The 17,331-nt window shown below is 36.9% G+C and overlaps 1 protein-coding gene across 5 annotated transcripts in view; it reads left to right on the top strand.

Moving 5' to 3' along the window:
* Arih2 (ariadne RBR E3 ubiquitin protein ligase 2) overlaps window positions 1-17,331 on the top strand; it is a 63,762-nt gene that overhangs the window by 26,695 nt on the left and 19,736 nt on the right. For 4 of the 5 annotated variants that reach the window (XM_027933672.2, XM_027933671.2, XM_071615757.1 and 1 more), the window contains one exon: window positions 17,047-17,114. In XM_027933672.2, coding sequence (XP_027789473.1) covers window positions 17,047-17,114 — 68 coding nt within the window. Of the gene's footprint in view, window positions 1-4,229; window positions 4,276-17,046; window positions 17,115-17,331 lie in introns of all 5 variants that reach the window. The other variant, XM_071615759.1, reaches the window with a different exon arrangement.

The following is a 17,331-nucleotide window of genomic DNA, read 5'->3' as shown; positions in this document are numbered from 1 at the left end:
TTAGTGCCTCACTAAGTTGCTGAGGCTAGCTTTGAACTTGGGATTCTTCTCTCTTGGCCTCCCATGCCAGTAGGATTACAGGTGTGCGCCGCCACACCTGGCAATTTTGCTTATCTTTAATAGTGGACTATTTAATATTCTCTAGGATATTCAAGATGTGACATCCATAAAGCTATCAGATTCCATCAGGAAGAAAAGAAAAAGAGCTCATGGGACAAGTTAATAAGTTTGCCAAATTAAAAAAATATTCCATAGATAGATCAGAAGAAGATCTTTCTCTTTTTTTAATATTTGTTTTTTAGTTGTAGATGGACACAATAACCTTTATTTTATTTTTATATAGTGATGGGGATTGAACCTAGTACCTCACATGCACTAGGGAAGCACTCTACTGCTGAGCCATAACCCCAGCCAGTCCAAGAAGATTTTTCTTGCCAGGCATGTGGCACACATGTGTAGTCCTAGATATTACAGGAAGCTTCTGCAGGAGAATCATAAGTTTCAAGGCCAGTCTTGGTGACTTATTGAGACCCCACCATCTCAAAATATCAAAGGGCTGTGGATGTAGCTCAGTGATAAAGGGCATCTGGTTCAGTGTCCAGTACTGGAAGAAAAAAGAAACATCATTTTCAAAGTACAGGCAAAAATATATGTAGGAAAAAGGAGATATCAATGCAGGAAATACAGCATCCATCAGAATTTTTGGAACATAAAAACAAAAAATTATTAAAGAGAAGAAAATGTTGGCAATAAAATAAAAAGAAAGTTTTTTGGATCTAAAAAGAGGCTCAGCCTATGGTTTTCATATTGAAAGGGTCTTTCCATTGTTCAGAAGGCTAAATAAAGACCCAATAACAATATACCAAATCTTCCATAAGAAATGGAAATCATATATCTCATCAGGAGGAGTGACAAACAGAAGTCAGTAGAATAACAATCTTCAAAATCTTTTTTTTTTTTTTTTCCAGTACAGGGGATTGAATGAACCCAGGGGCGCTGAACCACTGAGCCACACGACAGCCCTTTTTATTTTTTGAGACAAGGTCTTGCTAAATTGCTTAGAGTCTCGGTAATTGCTGAGGTGGGCCTCTAACTTTCAATCCTCCTGCCTCAGCCTCCCCAGTTGCTGGGATTAACAGGCATGAGTGCCACCATGCCCAGCTCTTCAAAGTCTTCGGGGGGGAAAGGTGGGTTTTTTTGTGGGGGGGGATTATTTATTTGTATTTATTTGGTACTAGGGATTGAACTCCAGGGAACTCAACCACTGAGCCAAGTCTTATTTTGTATTTTATTTAGAGATAAGGTCTCGCTGAGTTACATAGCACCTTACTTTTGCTGAGGTTTCCTTTGATCTCAAAATCCTCTTGCCTCAGCCTCTCAAGCTGCTGGGATTGACAGGCGAGTGCCACTGTGCCTAGCCCTGTGGGGTGGGGGGGAGATTTAAAACTTAGAATCTTCATTGCAAGTAAACTTGTTTTCAGGCATGTTAGGATTCCCCAAATTTATTTTCCTTTTGTGTTTGTGTGTTGGGGGGGCGACATTGGTACTGGGAATTGAACCGAGAGCCTTGTAGCTTTCTACCATGGAAAGAGTGCTGCATGGTAGAAATTCGTTTTTTGAATTAGTTACTTGAAGATAAAAATTAAAAAACAGCAAAAAGAAGAAAATAGAAAGAATGGAGTTAGTAATCACTAGAAGAATCTAGACAAATGACTGGAACACATTTCTCCTGGATAGGAAGACTGATAATGGTGGAGAGGAATGTGATAGCAGTATCATTCCTTTTTATCAATGTTTTTTTTTTTTTTTTCCTTTTGGTATCAGGGATTGAACCTAGGGGCACTGAACCACTAAGTCACATCCCTAACCCTTTACTTTTTTATTGAGACAGGGTCTCACTAAGTTGCTTAGGGCTTTGCTAAATTGCTGAGGCTGGCTTTGAACTTGCAGTCCTCCTGGCTCTGCCTCAAGCCCACTGGGATTACCTGTGTATATCACGTTACCCATTAGAGTGATTTTTATGAACGATTGGATTTTCTTTGTTCATTGGTAATTGGGATAGGTTAAAAATTGTTTCTCAGTAAATTTACTGAGTGCTTTCTTAAAAGAACTTAAAGGTTTCTTTACCTTTAATTTTGGTCCTTTCACTTTTTAGGATGATGAGAGAAATATTTATAAATAATATAACCTTTTCTACTTCCACTTAAGATTTTTCTGATAGAGCCACTGCAGATATCTTTGATTATCTTGTTCTATTGAAAAACAGTGATTTCTTCAAACTCACCTTAAGAACTTATATTGCTCTTCTCCCTAACCCATATACTTGAATTTTGCCTCCTCAAACTTTCTATCAGCATCTCTGCTTTTCCTGCTAACCTCAGGACACCTTAGTGCCCCATCTTTTTTTACCTTCTACAGAGGAACTTTATCTGGGTGTATCACTAGATTGAGCATTGCTGAAGGCTTGGATGGTCTTGTGGTCTGCCAGCACTTAGAAGGCTGTGGGTATGTGATGACTGGAGGCTGGACTACTAGGAGACAAGCAGAGGGTGGTCTTAACAGATGGTACAGACATTGCCCCGGATGCTTGAATATGTTAGAAAAGGAAATAAAGCAAAACAGACAAACAAAAACTCCGCCGTCCAGGAGCTTGCATTCGATTCCTTGTTGTTTATGAGGTTTTTCATAAAAGTTATAAAAACTGGATTATGCTTTTTTTGTTGTTGTTGTGGTGGTGGTGGTGCTGGGAATTGAACCAGGGCCTTATGCATTTTAAGTGCATGCTCTATTGCTGAGGTACGTCCCCAGCCTTGGATTATGTGTTTTGAGCAAAGCAGAGTGGATAGCTTAGGTTAGCAGTCCACAGGTAGAAACTGTCTTTGATACTTGCTGTTGAAATCTGTGGCTTCGTCATTAAGATGTGCTGGCCTCTTAGGTGTCCTCCCTTTGGAGAAGAGGAGAGACACAGATTGTACTGCCTAGCTGGTATTTAGTATTCCTTTTCTTTTGCCTGGTGGGAAGAGACAAAATATTGTTTGAAATAACATTTGAAAAGATGGGATTGTGGTTGTAGGAATAGAGTTTCAACTTTTACTTATTGTGTGTGGTTCATTTGCTACTGGCTCCCATCTACATTTCTTTTGATTGTATTTGCTAGAATTGACCTTCATCTGCTGCAATGAAGTTACTGTATGTGATGCATCCCTGGAAATTCTAGAAGGGACTGAAACTAGCATTTTGTACTAAGTACTTCCCAGAGGGTTTTCAATTAAATGCACCCTAAAAAGATATGCTGGCTAAGATTCGCTTCTCAGTAATCTGGAGGGTGGGAATGCAGACACAGTGGGCCTGGCCACAAGTTCATGTTAGAGCTAGGTGATAGATACATGGTTTTTATTATTTTCTTTACTTTTGTAGATGTTTTGAGATTTTTCATAATAATAAAAAAGTACCCTTACGGTCAAAGAATGACTTTGTTTTCATTACTATATTTTGCATAAATAAACTCTTATTGAGTTTTTCAATGATCGGCAACCATAGTAGTGAGACTAGTGAGAAATTTTCAAATTTGTTTTTATTAATCGGATTTGAAGCAAGTATAATGTAGGTGCCTCAGTTAAGTCAGTCATCCTTCTAGTGAGCCTATAAAGTGAAAGGGGGTAAAGTTATGATCAGGTGCCTGAGATTTAACCTTTATAGAGACTGAGAATATGCAGGTGTGAAGTATGGGAAAAGTGAAGTTCCACCACTTAAATTAGACTTTGGGATAAGCCTTGTCTATTAACTCAGAAGCTCTCTGGGACATCCTCTATACCACCACCACCCACGCTCATTTTTCCCCATCCTATACTGGTGTTCACCTATTCCTTTGTCTCTGTGCCTTAACCTTGTTTCTCCCTCTTACCCCTTTATTACCTTCTTATGTCCTTCCCCTCTTTGACCTCCTAAGACCTGAATCCATCCATCTTGACCTCTTTAGGCTAGATTTCCTGTATCATATCCCCTTCTACCCCAAGATCAGAAGCTGACCCACAATTCACTTTTTTTCTTCATCTCTACATTTTAGTGAATGACCACTAGTGTTTGTTAAAAAAAATGTGATTGGACCACGGAGTGGCTTAACAGAGGCTGAGGCATGAAGACTCATTCATGTAGCCTTAAAAGATTTCAGGCAGTTGGCAAGTAAGAATTTTAAATAAAAATTGAAACTACCACCTGTATTTTTTCAGGCCGTTGATGCTCACTGCCATCAGCTGCATCCTCCCTATGGCACTGGTAAGTTTGGGAAGGGCTGTTGACAGTTTTGGTGGGCTGCTGGATTTCTTTTTTCTGGGGAAATAACTTGCAAGCTGTGTTAACTTGTCCTTTTGGGCTAGACAGCTTGAACCAGCTAGAGAAAGCTAAAAAGATGAAGCAACTGATCATGTTCATGGATTTCCTTGGGGGAATTGTCAGGAACAAAAGCAATTCAGTATGTGCCATGATCTTTATATAAAATTAGTATGTTGTGTGTATTGTTTTAAATATAAACATACACTCCAAGTGCTCTCTCTGGGATGTCAAATAATAGTTAAATTTCCTGAAACTCTTTAAAACGTTTGTCTGAAAGAAAAGTGTTGGCTTGTAGAAAAGGTCTTAAATATCAAATGTGCTTGGAATTTCCTTCAGTAGCAGAATATATCTTATTTTTTTTGTGGTTAGGGGACCCAAATGTTTGTTCCAGTGATTAATTTGAAATTTTGATAGACTCTCTCCTAAAGTTTTTAGTTTGGAGAGGCTTGGTGGAAACCAGAAAAATGTGACTGTCACTTACTAACACACTTCATGTAGACTTAAAGTTAAATTTCCTGAAACTCTTTAAAACTTTTGTCTGAAAGAAAGATGTTGGCTTGGGACTTACAATTTGAAAAATGATTTCACCACAGTCTGCTTTCTGTTTAGAGACCTAGTGGAGAAAGTAAATACTGATTAAAGTTGAAAAATAAAGTGGAACAGCAAGTCACAAAATTGTAAAGTGTATGCCCACAACAAAATTCCTGTTGACATTGTTTCCTTTAAGATCTTGAATCCCTGCAACTGTCTCTTTGTAGTGAGTCTGTCAAAGACCTTAGAGATTCAGAAGTTTTATTTACCAGGATAGTTTCCATTCTAAACTGATAGTTGGAGTTCATTTCTCTGATCCCTAAAACCTTTTGAGACTGTGGAAGAAAATGCCTCCAGAACATCTTATAAAATGCTGAAGTTTTGGTTTTGTGTGCCGTGCTATTGATCATGTCAGTAACTGCTTGCTGGTAACAGCAGCTAAAGCGTTCATATATACTTCATTGTATGTCTGTGAGAAAAATCTTAGAAAAATTAACCGGTATCCTGGATTTCCCCGTGGTCTCTGCTCTCAGCTGTTCAGCTCAGCTTGCGGAGCAGGGATAGAATTATATGGTGCATTAATTAGTTTTACGTTTTTTGCAGTACTGGGAATTGAACCCAGGGCCTTCACATATGCTAGACAAGTGCTCTACCACTGAAATAAATCTCCACCCCTTTTTGTTTTTTCTTTTGAGACATGGTCTCACTAAGTTGCCCAGGCTGGGCTTGAACTAGGAATCCTCATGTTTCAGTCTCCCAAGAACTGGGATCATAGATTTACTAGTTCTTTATTAAAAAGCAGAAAGAAAAATTTGACTTTGTAGCTGCTGACTTGTTTATGTATCTGTGCATAGTGTAACCAAGTGGTTACTACTAAATGTGTTTCAGGCCCTGTGTCAGTGATACATACCTTTCAAGTTTCTGTCATAAACACAGGCTCGTGACCTTCGGAAAGTACTGATGATCAGAAGCAAAGTTCTTTTTGACATGCATATAGCTAAATGCTTTGTGAAATAAAGATCTGGAAACCACCAGGTAGTTGAGGTTTCAGTGCAATAGCAAAACAAAGCTCTATTGGTTTGAGGCCTGTGGGTAATGCGGAGCAGTTTCTAGAGTAAACGATAACAAACATGAACCCACAGTCCTTTGAGCTGGAAAGGAAGCTCCCCATCACTGTCAGATTCATTGTGGTATGGGTTTTGAGGGCAGAGGGAGAAGAGGGGGGAATATGGGATATATTAGGCCTCTGCTCTGACCCCATTTTGACCCACAGTTCACTCCTTTTCTTCATCTCTGCATTTTAGTGTAAAAGCCTTCTTTCTTTAGGCCTCCCAGAAACTTGTGGGCATCTTCACTCTTTAATGAACTTTGTACCATTGTTTGTTTACCTCTCCTTCCCTATTTTGTGCAGTTAAACTACCTTTCTCAGTTGTCAGCAAATGAAAGAAGAATTCTTGACTTTTGTGCTTATGTTCACACCAGTTAAGGTTCAGGCACAAATTTGATTGCTCAAAGATAGGACAGAGAGTGACAAGAGTGAGAGCCATATCTTGAGGAACAATGATATTTATGGAGCTGGCAGATTAAGTAGAACATCCAGTGGGAAACTAAGAAAGTTTGGTCAGGGAGATTGAGAAAGGCCAAAGTGTTGAAGTTATTAACATTGTAAACCTGTGTGGAAATTATATAGCTTTATACTAGAATTCATAATGTATAATCAACCTTTAATTAAAAGTATGTTAAAACTCTAAAGGGGAATTTTTATTTTTGAAGAAATAGTCCAAGTTATTTGATACAGTAGTATAAAGGTCAGCCATTAGTATATTGTGATATTTGTTAATGCATGCAATTGCTATTAAGTTTGACAAACTTTCCCCCTCTTTTAATATGAAAACTTATAAATATCTAAAAATTCGAAAAGGTTGTACAGTGGATATCCATATATCTGCCATCCAGGTTTTTAATTGCCGATCTTTTACTACATTTGCTTCATCAATCAGCTTTATTTTTTAAACAGCTTTATTGAAGCATTACTATTGATTTCATTCATCCTTGTGTACCATTATGTTTTAATAAATTTATATATCTGTGCAGCCATACCACATTCCCAGTTTTAGAACATTTCCATCACCCAAAAAGTTCCCTCTATTTGCAATTAATAGCCACTTTTAGCCCCAAGCAACTGCTAATCTTCTGTCTCTAAAGCTTTGTCTTTTCTAGAAATTTTATATGAATGAAATTATAATTTGTAGATTTTTGTTGCTTTGTTTGTTTATATTTTTGGTACCAGGGATTAAACGCTTAACCACTGAGCCACATCCCCAGCCCTTTTCATTTCTTATTTGGGGACTGGGTCTCAATAAGTTGTTTGGGGCCTTGCTAAATTGCTGAGACTGGACTCAAACTTGTGATCTTTCTCCATCAGCCTTATGAGTTACTGATATTACAGGCGTGTACAACTGCACCCAACTTTCCCCTGTCTTTTAACATAATGTTTCTGAGATTCATTCATATTGTATCACATGTCAGTTGCATGCTCCTTTTTATTGCTAAATAATGATTTTCCATTGTATGGATATAACACGTTCATGCATCCATTCATGAGTTGATGAATATTTGGGTTGTTTCCAATTTGGGGCTATTATAAAATATGCTGCTGTGACCATTCATGTCCAGGGCTTAATGTAGATGTGTGTTTTCATTTCTCTTGTATAGATATCTAGGAATGGGATTGCTGGGTCACATGGTAAGTGTATGTTTAACATCTTAAAGAAATTGCCAAACTGTTTTCCAAGGCAGCTCAATTGTTTTATCTTTCCATCAGCATTATGTAAAGACGCCAGTTTTTCTACCTTCTTGCTAACCTTGGGATGGTCAGTCTTATTTTTATTATTATTATTATTGTTATCATCATCCTAGTGACTGTGAAGTGTTATCTTTTGCTTTTAATTTGCATTTTCCTAATGACTAATGATGTCATGGTAATTAATGTAATTAATGATTTTTCCTTGTGCTTATTTGCTATTCATTCCTTGTTTGGTTTTTTTTTTTTTTTTTTTTTCCTTTTTTCTGGTGGTGAAATGGTGAAATGTCTGTTCAAATCTTTTGCCTTTTTTTTTTTTTTTTTTTTTTTTTTTTTGGGTACCAGAGATTGAACCCAGGGAGCTCTACCACTGAGCTACATCCCCGTGCTTTTAGTTTTAATTTTGAAACAGGATTTGCCAGTTGCTGTGGCTGTCCTCAAATTTGCAATCCTCCTGCCTCAGCCTTCTTAGTAGCTGGAAGTATGGTGTGTGGTACTATGCCCTGTTTTTTTGCCCATTTTTAATAATTGGATTGTGGGGTAGGGGGTGTAGCTCAGTGGTAGAGTGTTTCCCTAGCATGTGCAAGGCCCTGGGTTCAATCCCTAGCATTGAAGGGGGGAAAACGTTTAAAAATTGAGGATTGTGTTCTATTCTTGAATTGTACGAGTTCTTTATATATTCTGAATTAAATTCTTTATCAGATGTAAGATTTGCCAATATTTTCTCCTAATCTGTGGCTTCTTTCATTTTTTTAATAATGTCTTTCAAAGAATAAGTTTAATTTTGATGGGATCTAATTTATTCCCTCTCTCCTCTCCTCCTTTCCCCTCCCCTCCCTTCCCCCACTCCTTTTTTAGGATTGTACTTTCAGTGTTATATCTAATAAATCTTTGCCTAAATCAGGATTGCAAAGCTTTTCTTTTTTGTTTTCTTCCCAGAGTTTTTTATTTTTCGGTTTTACATTTAAGTCTATTTCTGCATTTTGTATGTTTTTGTATACATAATTACTCATTGATTCCAGAACCATTTGTTGAAAAGATTTTCCTTTCCACTATGAAATTAAATTGGCACCTTTGTTGAATATTGACCATACACATAAGAGTTTACTTACGGACTCTGTTTTGTTGATTTGTGTCTGTCCTAAATCTGTATTCTCACTGTCCTGATTACTACAGTAAGTCTTGAAGTCAGATATTGTGTCTTCCAACTTTGATCTTCTCTTTCAAGATTGCTTTGGATATTCTAGCTCCTTTATATTTGCACAAATTTTAGGATCAGTTAATGATTTGTACAAAATAGCCCACTGTGATTTTGATTTTGGCTTTAATATTGTGTTAAATCTATAGTTGTATAACCTGGTATAATAGCTATAGTCCTATGTGGTCACTGAGCATTTGAAATATAGTCAGTTTGAATTGAGCTGTGCTAAAATATAAAATATACCTTGGAATCAGAATGAAAAAAAGGCATGAAAATATTTTTTGTGCATTACATGTTGAAGTAGTAGTTTGGTATATTGGGTTAAAATATTAAAATAAATTTGAGTTGTTTAAATTTCTCTTTGCCATTTGTTTGTAGTTATTTAAAATTTTGATTTTGATATATTGATCTTGTACTTTGTTAACTTACTAAATTCATTTTTTATTTTTAGTACTAATTTTGTAGATAACTTTAGGATATTTTGCATAGACAGTCATTTTGTCAAGGAATATCTTTTCTACATAAACAATCATTTTTTCTATATTTGTTTCTTCTTTTCCAATATCATGTCTTTTTTTTCTTTGCATTAGCTAGAGCCTTCAGTATAATATTAAATGGTATGAGTATTTTTTGCCATTTTCCTGATATTAACATTAACTATTTCATCATTGAGTATGATGTTTTTCATAGAAGCCCTATGTTGGATTTAGGCAATTCACTTTTCTTCCTAATTTGCTGAGAATTTTTGTCTTGAATCAGTATTGAATTTTTTCAGATGTTTTTCTGCATCTATTGAAATGATGATTTGGGTTGTTTTCCCCATTATATAGTTAATTCAGTGGATTATATTCAGGAGAATCCAAAATTAAATCAGCCTTGTATTCCGGTACTAAACTACACTTGATTATAATATATTATCCTTTTCTGAATTCCTAGATTTAATTTTCTGGATTTTTTTGAATTAAAGATTTACATGTCTATAAAGAACATTGGTCTGTTTAAATTTTTTTTGGTTATGCTTTTGTCAGAGTTTTGTGCTCATGAAATGAATTTGGAAGAAATGTTTCTTCTCAAGTTTCTGGAAGTGTTTGTGTAAAGATTAGTGTTGGTAGAATTCACCAGTACAACTCTTAGGTCTAGAATTTTGTGGGAAAGTTTTTGATAATGAATTCAATATCTTTAATAAAGAGATATTTTGTTTTTCATTTTGTGTCAGTTTGCTGTGTGTGTTTGTGTGTGTGTGTGGCAGGGATCAAATCTGGGGCTCTCTGCTTCATGTCAGTTTTTGTATTTTTCAAGGAACTTAAATTTTATCCAAAGTCTCTTTTTTTTTCCTGAAAAAATAAGCAAATTGTTCATAGTGTTTTCTTATTTTCCTGTTAATATTTCAGATTTTTGTAGGGGGTTTGGGATATAACCCTTTGGTAGTACAATTGCCTATCATGCTCGAGGCTCTGGGTTCTATCCCAAGCACTGAAGAAAAAAAAATTGTACGGATAATCCCTCTTTTTTTTTGCTTTGGTGTCTTGTATTCTCTCTCTTTCCTTCCATATTGCATAAGGTTTTATCAACTTTGTTATCCCCCTTTTTTGGGTGTGGTGGGGGTACCAGGGATTGAACTTGGGGGCACTTGACCACTGAGCCACATCCCCAGCGCTATTTTGTATTTTATTTAGAGATGGGATCTCACTGTGTTGCTTAGCACCTCACTTTTGCTGAGGCTGGTTTTGATCCTCCTGCCTCAGCTTCCCAAGTTGCTGGGATTACAGGTGTGAACCACCAGAACTGTTTAATAATCAACTTTTGGTCACTCTGGTTGTAGCTCAGTGGTAGAGTGCTTGCTTAGCACGTGTGAGGCACTGGGTTCAATTCACTGCACCACATAAAAATAAAATAAAATATTCTGTTCATCTACAACTTAAAATAAAAAAAAATTTTTTTAATCAGTTTTTTTTTGGGGTGGGGGCTACTGGGTATGGAACCCTTTATATGTTTTATTTTGAGACAGGGTCTTTTTGCTGAATTGCTGAGGCTGGCCTCCAACTTTCTATACTTTTACCTCAGTCTCCTGAGTTGCTGAAATTATAGGCATGTGCCACTGTACCCGACTGGACTTTTTTTTTTTAATGGCTTTAAATGGACTTTGCTGTTACTTGTTTTGTTCTTTATTGATCTTGTTTTATTTTCTTTCCACTTAGTTTGAGTTTAGACATATTTTTCTAGCTTCTTAAGGTAAACCCTTATGTCTTTGATTTGGGGACTTTCCTAATATAAACATTTACTTACAGTTGTAAATTTCCCTGTAGGCTCTATGTTAGCTGCAAACCCCACCCCCCATATTTTGTTATGTGGCTTTTTCATTATTATTTATTTTAAAAGATTTTTTACTAGTGATTTCTGCTTTGTCACATGTGTTCTGTAGAAGTAATTGTACTTGCTTGCTACAAAGATGGTCATTTTTGGCAGAGAACAGTTAGAGAAATACATGGGAATGCTGGAATAATTTGGTTTGTTGCTATACTCCAAAGAGGGTGGTGTTTCAGTGGTAGGTCCTGTTGACTCTTACAAGGCATAAAGTTTGTCTTTAGTACTGGAGAGCAGTAGTGTGTTTTAAACAAGTAAGAATTGGCAATATATAATGACTCTGTAAGAATTATCTGATACTTACTGTTACATAGCATGTCGGGAAGCCTATCTGGAGGATAATGAAGTAGAGGGGTCGGGACAGTTGATAGGCATATGCATGAACATTGACTATTTCATCATTGAATGATGTTTTTCATAGAAGCCCTATGTTGGATTTAGGCAGTTCACTTTTCTTCCTAATTGGGTAGTAGTGAGACTTTCTGGATAGTAGTGAGACTTTCTTGATGGGAGTGCTGAGGAGATGGAGTACTAGAGATTGGGAAGTGGAATGAAGATGGTGAAGTGGTAAGGAAGAGTGAGATGTGGACTCAAAAGTAAGCCTACTTTGAAAGGTATGGGAATATGGTATGCACTGCACCCCCCACACAACCAAATCCTCCCCCACCCTTCTCACCAGTACTGCAAAAAATTAAAAAATAAAAACATGAGGGCTGGAATTGTAGTGCAGTGGAAGAGCGCTTGCTTAGCATGTGTGAGGCACTGGATTTGATTCTCAGAATTGCATATAAATAAATAAAGTGAAGGTCCATTGACAACTAAAAATTAAATAGATACAATAAATAATTTTAAGAAACATAAGAGATGTTTGTTGAATTTGGCAACAAGGGAGTTTGTATTTATTGTCTAGTGTATATGTATAATGAATATCTTAGAATAACTACTGTTGGCAATTCTAAATAGATTGAAATTTAGTGGTTGAAATAAAAAATCGTCACATTATGAAACATGGAATTAAAATCAGAAATAATCCAAGAGGATTTTTTAAGCTGAATTTAGTAATCAAAGCCACTAAACTTTCTGAACTATTGTATATAAATTATACAATAAAAATTTTTAGAATTTTTTAAATATATATATATGTGTGTGTGTGTGTGTGTGTGTGTGTATATATATATATATATATATATATATATATATATATTTATTTATTTTAGTTTTCTGCAGACACAACATCTTAGTTGTATGTGGTGCTGAGGATCGAACCCGGGCAGCACGCATGCCAGGCGAGCACGCTACCGCTTGAGCCACATCCCCAGCCCAAATTATGAATTCTTAAAAAATGGCTTTAATATAGGGGCTTGGTTGTGGCTCAACAGAGCCACAGTGGAATGTGGCAGAGCACTTGCCTAGCATGTGTGAGGTACTGGGTTCGATCCTCATACCACATAAAAATAAATAAATAAAATAAAGGCATTCTATTAATCTACAACTAAATTTTTTCTTTTTTTTTTTTTAATGGCTTTAATATGTAGTTTAACATTTGGGATGGGGGAAACATCTCTCTGCTGTTGAGAGTTTGTTTAAATTTATTGTAATTGGGCTGGGGATATAGCTTAGAGTATTTGTCTACCATGCACAAGGCCCTAGGTTTGATCCCCAGCACTCACAACCCCAACACACATTTCTTGACTCATGATCTTGTAAGTGTCCCAAGTAACTATCAGAGATAGTTTTCTCCTGGGGAATAGTGGAATAAGGATTTAATAGAAATAGTGACCCATTCCCATTGAGAGGGACTCTTTGGCCCCTGAGATGAAGAGAACAATAAACGTAGGTTCTATCTCTGTGATTACAGATGCAGATTACTCTGCAAGTAATTATCTTGGGAATGTGAATTTTTGGACAACGTACTTTCTAGTTCTTCATTTATTTATTTATTTTTAAAATATTTATTTATTAATTTTTAGGTGTAAATGGATACAACACAATGCCTTTATTTTTATTTTTTTTAAATGTACTGAGAATCAAACCCGAGTCCCTCTGGTGCTAGGCGAGCACTCTACCGCTGACTCACATTCCCAGCCCCTAGTTTTTCATTTATAATGTTTTCCTCGGTTAATATTTCTAAAGTAGAAAAAATATTCATAAGTCAATGTGACTTATAAGCCTTTTTTACATTGATCTAACAGAATATTGATTATATATATACCTTCTTAAGTAATAAGTTTTGGAGCATGTAATGATATATTACTACCCTGGACCCATTTTCCTTTTGCTGAAGGTTTGTCCTTTTCCTTATAAGTCATCTTCATAATACTTAATCCTTACTGCAAATAGATTGTTAGCCCAATAGCACAGCAAGAGTTCCTCCTAATCTGTTGGAAGATTTCTCTCCATAGAACATATACTGAATGGGCAGAATGGGTGGAGGACCTTTCTATAACTAGAAGTGTTGGCTGTTAATAAGTTCTGAGTAGATTGCTGAGCTCACTCCCGTGTGTGTGTGTGTGTGTGTGTGTGTGTGTGTGTGTGTGTGTTTTGGGGGGCGGGTACTAGGAACTGAAAACAGGATCTTGCACATGCTCAGCAAACATTCTACAACTGAGCTATATCCCACCCACCCACCCCCTTTTTTTTTTATATTGTTAAACAGGGTCTCACTAAGTTTCTCATTTTGGCCTCCAACTTTTGATCCTCCTACCTCAGCCTCCTTAATACCTGGGATTCTAGACATGTACCACTGAGCCCAGCAGATTGCTGAGCTCTTGGAATATTAAGTAGCATGATTTGAATACTAGTTCTGAGAAAAATCGGCTATTTGCACAGAGACTGAGTTTTTTACCTTTAATCTGGCTTAATATCACCCCAAAAGTCTTGTCCTATCTCTTCTGCCAGGAAGCCACTTCTTCCTTGGGAAAACTACTGGGCTAGGTAAGTTGGTACAGCCAGTTCTTCATTGTGACCTAAATCAGGAAAAGGATAGCTTCCCTTCTGAGACAATATTTCAGAGTAAATTCTTCTAGAGTACCATTTTCTCTTTGTCTTCTTCCATCCCTGTGCTACTTTTACTTACAGGGCTTTTTGGAACCTGGTGTCCATTACTGAGGTGTAGTCACACTTTTATTTTTGGTACCGGGGATTGAACTCAGGGGCACTTAACCACTGAGCCACATCCCCAGCCTTATTTTGTATTTTATTTAGAGACAGGGTCTCACTGAGTTGCTTAGCGCCTTGCTGTTGCTGAGGCTGGCTTTGAACTCTTGATCCTCTATCAACTCTTGAACTCTATCCTGAGCTGCTTAGATTACAGGCATGCGCCACCCTACCTGGCTGTCACACCCTTTTAATTTTGAGACATTGTCTCCCTAAGCTGTGGAGGCTGGCCATGGACCTATGATCCTGCTACGTCAGCCTCCTGAGTAGCTGAGTTACAGGTGTGTGCCACCTTATCCAGTCCTCTAGTGGATCTATGGACACTATATGGGCAGTCTGTCACTGCTGTGACTTGGTTATCAAAATAGTTCCTCCTATGGAGGCTGGTAGGAGATTTGTGTGGCTGACACTTGAGTGTGTCTGCTATCTTGTGTATATTGATGTATTCCTGGCTGTTTTTAAAAAATATTCATGTCACTCCACTTTTATAAAGGGCTAGTGTCTCCCTGCCCTGGCTCTTCTTTAACAGGGCTATGTTATCTGTAGGTGGACTCTACCTCATGTTTTATTCTGAAGCTTTGTTGTTGCTATTAGTGCTGTTGAGATAAAGGTGTCAGATTTATTTCAGTGTTAAACTTTCTTGACTTTCCTGAAGAAATAGCAGAATTTATTTTTAAAGCATGTTATCATTTAATAATCAGAATAACTGAGTGGCCATTCTGTATCCAGTCTAGTTCTGTGCTCAGTGGATCTGAGAGGAGCATAGTGAGACATATAGGAAGCAGTGGGTGTGATGCTGATTAAGCCTCACTAGGTAAAAGAACGAGTTTATCCAAAACAATATAGTAACAACTGTCATAGTTTTGTTTATGTTTTTGTTACTGGGGATTGAACCCAGGGGTGCTTTACCATTGAACCACATCCCCAGACCCTTTTTTATATTTTATTTAGAAACAGGGTCTCGATGAGTTGCTTATGGCCTCACTAAATTGCTGAGGCTGGCTTTGAACTTGATCCTTCTGCCTCAGCCTCCCAAGCCACTAAGATGACAGGTGTGTGCCACCATGCCCATAACTCAAGTTTTTAAAAAAGTATTTTTAAACAAAAGCTACATTCAGTTGTTAAAGTTTAAACCAAATGTCTGATTTCTGTTTTCATTTCTTGATAGTGGTCTGTTGTAATGAATAGTTTTGTTAGGGCCACAATTAGAAAACATCAGCTCTAAGTGAGGAAACAGGCCTTCCATGGGCCTCAGTAAGAGAATATTTGGGCAACATGCGTGGCTCCAGATGCTTCTTACAATTTGTGGAAGGCAAGTGGGGACCCCTGCTCCATTTGAAGTAAACTGTCTTTGAGTCCTCTAGATAGACAGACTGTAGAAAAGGAAGACATTCATTGATTATTTAGCCTTTGACAATGAGTGTGCCCTTTTAAAAATGTTAAGTTTAGTCTCCTTTCAAGGGTGACTTGAGCTCCAGGGATGTGGATCACATATTGGTTACTTTGTCTTCCTCCTGAAGTTCTTTTTTGTGGACCAGGCAGGCCTTATCTTACAAGTCATTAGTGGATGCATGTAAGGACTCAGTCCAGTGAGCAGAGTATGTTTTACATATTTTTCCAGCCTGAAGTTTGTTCCTTATTTCTTGATTTAGTGGTACCCTCATATTCTGTTACAGTGCTATCTGGAAAGTTTGATCTAGGCCTCCAACCACATCCCAATCTTTTGTGGACACACCCTAGTTTTGACACTTAAGGTGAATTGTTAGCTTTTACTTGACAATTACCAAGATATTATGGCTGATATTATGACTATAATATGCTATCTCACTACTTGGTTTTTTAACCTAATATGGAAATGTGAAATTCTTTCTCTCAATAAACATCTACAACGTTCTTTTCAAAAACTACATAGTAGCCTATTGCATGAATCTGTCATTATATTATTTACCTAGCTCGTTTTTTGTTGGACAATTTAAGTTATTCTAACTTTCTACTATTGTAAATAACCCAGTGGCTCACTTATCCACTGTCCTTTCTAAGAAGGAATTTGCAAAAGGAATTGCTAGTTTAAAATACCTTCTGAGGCTCTTTAATAGCTAGAACCATATGCTTTAAATGTTCCCTAATAGAATGTCTGGGCCAGAAAGACTGCCCACAAACGTTTAAAAAGTCTTTGCAGTTAGTGCTCATCAGATGCTAGGAATCCAGGGATTCTAGACAGGAGTTTGGTTATTTTCTTTGTGGAATTCATGCAAGGATGAGGCTGGGAGATTTTCTGCAATATAAGGCCTAAATAGAGGTGTATGGCCTCCTATGACACCCTGCAGGTATATACATTACATTAGAGAATCCATAGCTCTTTCATTCATATTAGATGCTAAGTTGTTACTTACTGTAGAATAAGTGGTTTTGTTAAGTTTCAAATTAGAGTTTACAATTTTTTTAGAAGGGTCATTCACCAAAACAAAGATTGAAAATCAGGAGATTCATAAAATCATTAGGATTTTATGAATCTGAACTTAAAAGAGAAAAACAGTATCAGGAAAAAAAATGGAATTCAAGCCTGAGCCTCGGATAGATGTGAATATATGCATTTCTCAAAGTATATAGCACTCTAAAAGCAACTTCAGTTAATTTGATTTTTCTTTCTTCTTTTCAGGTATCTCATTCAGTTGCCAAACTCATATTAGTTAATTTCCACTGGCAAGTCTCAGAGATATTGGACAGGTAAGGTCTTTAGGGGAGAGGAGATGACATTGTCCATAGCTCCCTGCTCTGCCTCCTTACCCACTAGTGATTATTGTTTTTATTTTGGAGTATATTCTTCTAATGTGCATATTAAATTTTTAAAACACTGGATCATATCGTACATCCCTTTCTTTCAGTGTATTATGAGCATTTTCCCATGTCTACAGCATATTCTACCTCAGTTTTAATGCTAGCA

This window comes from Marmota flaviventris, chromosome 8 (genome assembly GCF_047511675.1).
Source record: "Marmota flaviventris isolate mMarFla1 chromosome 8, mMarFla1.hap1, whole genome shotgun sequence".
NCBI classification, from domain to species: Eukaryota; Metazoa; Chordata; class Mammalia; order Rodentia; family Sciuridae; genus Marmota; species Marmota flaviventris.
This window is presented reverse-complemented; position numbering and strand designations above follow the sequence as displayed.